The 1,754-nt window shown below is 62.8% G+C and overlaps 1 protein-coding gene across 1 annotated transcript in view; it reads right to left on the bottom strand.

Moving 5' to 3' along the window:
- The window catches only part of PCGF2 (polycomb group ring finger 2), a 16,375-nt gene that overhangs the window by 7,314 nt on the left and 7,307 nt on the right, over nucleotides 1-1,754 (bottom strand). The window contains exons 3-6 of the mRNA XM_029965857.1: nucleotides 1,659-1,747; nucleotides 1,130-1,178; nucleotides 877-975; nucleotides 23-153 (exon numbers count right to left, since the gene is read on the bottom strand). Coding sequence (XP_029821717.1) covers nucleotides 23-153; nucleotides 877-975; nucleotides 1,130-1,178; nucleotides 1,659-1,747 — 368 coding nt within the window. The remainder of the gene's footprint in view (nucleotides 1-22; nucleotides 154-876; nucleotides 976-1,129; nucleotides 1,179-1,658; nucleotides 1,748-1,754) is intronic.

The following is a 1,754-nucleotide window of genomic DNA, read 5'->3' as shown; positions in this document are numbered from 1 at the left end:
CACCGACAGCACCCCACAGCACCCCAGGGCACCCCATGGCACCAGTGTGCCCACAGCAGCAGCCCCACTCACCCTCCTCCAGGGGTAGATGTAGGCGATGTCCATCAGGGTGTAATATTCCTTCAGGGGCTCATCTTCATACAGCACTTCCACCTGCCCGGGGGACACGGGGACACCGTCAGGGCCCCGGGGGGGGACAGAGGCACTGCCAACCCCGTAGAGCCACCCAGGGGGGGTCAGGGGGTCGCTGTCCCCGAGTGACTCCCACAGAGCTGGGGGCTCCTGGGGCTCCTGGTTCCATGGAACAGGCCTGAAAGGATGGATCCTGCCCTGGGGAAAGGATGGATCCAACCCCAGGGAAAGGATGAATCCAACCCCAGGGAAAGGATGGATCCTGCCCTGGGGAAAGGATGGATCCAACCCCAGGGAAAGGATGGATCCAACCACAGGGAAAGGATGGATCCAGTCCTGGGGAAAGGATGGATCCTGCCCCAGGGAAAGGATGGATCCAGCCCTGGGGAAAGGATGGATCCTGCCCCGGGAAAAGGATGGATCCAACCCCAGGGAAAGGATGGATCCAACCCCAGGGAAAGGATGGATGCAGCCCCTGGGAAACGATGGATCCAGCCTCAGGGAAAGGATGGATCCAACCCCAGGAAAAGGTTGGATGCAGCCCCTGGGAAAGGCTGGCAGAGCAAAGCTGTCTGGGGGCAGCAGAACCCGCCGCCTGCAGCCGGGGCTGCAACACGGGGAGGCCAAACCGGCCCCGGCCCCTCCGAGCCCACCAGGGCACAGCGAAATCCGGGCAATGAGCAGACCCCAGGCACCCCCAGGCACCCCCCAGGCACCCCCAGGCACCCCCGGGGACCCCCTCACCTTGTACTTGCTGGGAACATCCATCTTGTTGCGGAGGAACTTGGCGAGGTGCATGACGGTCATGGCCGCGGGGCAGCGCAGGAACCGCAGCCCGTTGCTCTGGGGTGGGGGGAGACATCACTGAGGCCACTGGGCAGGTCGAGGAGGTGCCCTCGACCCTTCTGGGGTGCCCTCCTGTGCCCCCCCCGCACCCCAAAAGCCCCGGGGGCAGCTGGACATGGAGCTCCCCCTGTCACAGTCCCACCACACTCACCTTCTCCTTCTCCAGGTCCCCGTTCTCGACGGTGCCTTTCTTCTCCTCTCTGGGAGGGGAGGAAAGGAAACACAGGACAAAGTTTATGCAGGAATGAAGAGGTGGAGAGGAAGAAGAACCCCCCAGAAGGGCTGTCCATGGAGGAGGCATCCAGTGACCTTCAGCCAGGCTGTGGCTTCATCCCCCCAACCACTTCCATGCCCATTTCCAGTCCAGGCCCCTGCAACCACTGACTCCCCCCAAAACGCTGCTCCGGGTGCCAGTGGCATCCTCAGAGGCCACCACCAGCATCAGGGACATGGCAGCTCTTAGGAAAGAGCTTCCCTGCCTGCTTGGCATGGAAGGTGTCCCTGCCAAGGTGTCCCTGCCCATGGCAGGGGGGTGGAATGAGGGGATCTTTAGGGTCCCCTCCACCCCAAAGCATTCCGTGACTCCACGATCTCAGTGCCAGAGGGGGGGCAGAAGGTGGGAGTTTCTTCCCAAGCCCCAAACCCAGGCAAGAGGTTTGGGAGGAGCCCAAAACGGGTACCTGGAGCCCTCGTAGAACTCGATGGACAGGCTGACGATCTCGTCGTCCGTCAGGTTCCCCTTGTCCTGCTCGGACACCTCCCCTCGATCCTCGTTG

Source organism: Manacus vitellinus, unplaced genomic scaffold, assembly GCF_001715985.3.
Source record: "Manacus vitellinus isolate BGI_N305 unplaced genomic scaffold, ASM171598v3 scaffold_120_pilon, whole genome shotgun sequence".
NCBI classification, from domain to species: Eukaryota; Metazoa; Chordata; class Aves; order Passeriformes; family Pipridae; genus Manacus; species Manacus vitellinus.
Note: the sequence above shows the minus strand (reverse complement) of the source record. Positions and strands in the feature narration are given on the sequence as shown.